This window comes from Odontomachus brunneus, unplaced genomic scaffold (genome assembly GCF_010583005.1).
Source record: "Odontomachus brunneus isolate Ranch 3 - 2012 unplaced genomic scaffold, Obru_v1 Obru_scaffold_230, whole genome shotgun sequence".
Taxonomy (NCBI): domain Eukaryota; kingdom Metazoa; phylum Arthropoda; class Insecta; order Hymenoptera; family Formicidae; genus Odontomachus; species Odontomachus brunneus.
In genome coordinates this window covers 385,146-386,609 of record NW_022639680.1, presented here as the reverse complement: position 1 = coordinate 386,609, position 1,464 = coordinate 385,146, and the positions used below count along the sequence as shown (strand labels likewise).

The 1,464-nt window shown below is 29.1% G+C and overlaps 2 protein-coding genes across 5 annotated transcripts in view; one reads left to right on the top strand and one right to left on the bottom strand.

Moving 5' to 3' along the window:
- The window catches only part of LOC116852496 (protein TANC2), a 160,954-nt gene that overhangs the window by 51,392 nt on the left and 108,098 nt on the right, over positions 1-1,464 (bottom strand). The window lies entirely within an intron of this gene.
- The window catches only part of LOC116852500, a 7,024-nt gene continuing 6,336 nt past the window's right edge, over positions 777-1,464 (top strand). Inside the window, exons 1-3 of the mRNA XM_032832949.1 lie at positions 777-1,049; positions 1,114-1,264; positions 1,378-1,464. Coding sequence (XP_032688840.1) covers positions 1,020-1,049; positions 1,114-1,264; positions 1,378-1,464 — 268 coding nt within the window. The 5' untranslated portion in view covers positions 777-1,019. The remainder of the gene's footprint in view (positions 1,050-1,113; positions 1,265-1,377) is intronic.

The window sequence follows — 1,464 nt, the reverse complement described above, 5'->3', positions numbered from 1 at the left end:
CAAAATTTGATCTGTATTTAAAAATAAACAAAAAGAACTTAATCATTGAAATATTCCCCATTGGCATCGATAACTCTTTGCCATTTATCAGGTAGCTTGTGAATTCCGTCGAAGTAGAAACTTGGCGTTTGCTGCTTGGAATCGGTTAACCTAAAGCACAGAATTCGTTGATACACCAAATATTATACTTACCTAATATTACTGCAAGTTTTCTCATTGATTTATCAGAAGATTTAAAACAAGGAAAAAGAAGGTTGAAGAGAGCACTGAAGTCGGACAACGTGAAAAGTACTGATGATGACGTGTGTAATATTAATGAAGAATCAGTAATGATATTGTGCAAAGATTCCCTGCAAAATCAGTTAAATGTAGTGAAGCCATTTTTAATCGTTGACGAATCTCCTTCGACAAGTTCTTCACGAGCTTTTATCAAAACAAAAACAAAGAAAAAGCAAGGTACATTAACTTTTTAGTTTTAGAATTTTTTCTTTATATTGCGCTATACAGTACTATTTATATATTTTGTATTGCAATATACAGTATTATTTATATAGATTTTTATTATAGAGATATCATCAGCAGAAAATGTACTTCCTTCAACATCAATCGCAATGCTTCCAGTTATAAATGAAGAGACGACAGCCGAGATTTTGAACGTACAACCGAGTAAACATTAAAAATTCTATTACATATATTTCAATTTTTGGTTCAAATGATTAATTTAATATTCAATAATTGATGTATCAATTATTTTTTTAGTTTTAGTGGATGGGACAGATTATATCGACCAAAAATTTCAACAGCTCCAAAAAGAACTTACAAACCAAATTTTATCCCTCAAAAGAAGTATTTTGTACGATTTGGATAAGAAGATAAACAAAGTGAAACATACAATTATCATTAATCAATCAAACGCTAATTACCAACCAGAAAGAAGCATCGAAAAGTTAAAAGAAGCATTAACAATTGCTCTACCAACAGTATCACTGGATCACTTTTTACAATTAGAAAATTTATTAATGGATTCTCCACAGAACAAAGAAGCATTGGTAAATAGATCGTAGTTTTATTTGCAAGTTTTTTAAATTTTTTAAATTTTCTTAATTTTATCAGATGGCTTTGTTCCGTGTACTTATTACTACACAATCCAATTTGAAAGAAAGCATTGTCAAAGTAATGAGTTCAATAATGACGAAGGCAGTAGAATTACAATATTCGGGAACAGGAAAAATAATTAATGGACAGTCCAAAAGAAACTTTAGCAGTACTAATTCGTACATATGTTTAAGAGATAAAATATATTTTTTTAACATCAATTTTTATATGACTTATACAATTTATGTATAAACACATTTGATTTCTAATTTTTTGTTATAGATATTTTAATAGAAAAATTTGGAAATAGTGTGGATTTAAAGAAGTTGCCAGGTCAGGTGGGATTATGGTTATCACGAGCTAGAGACT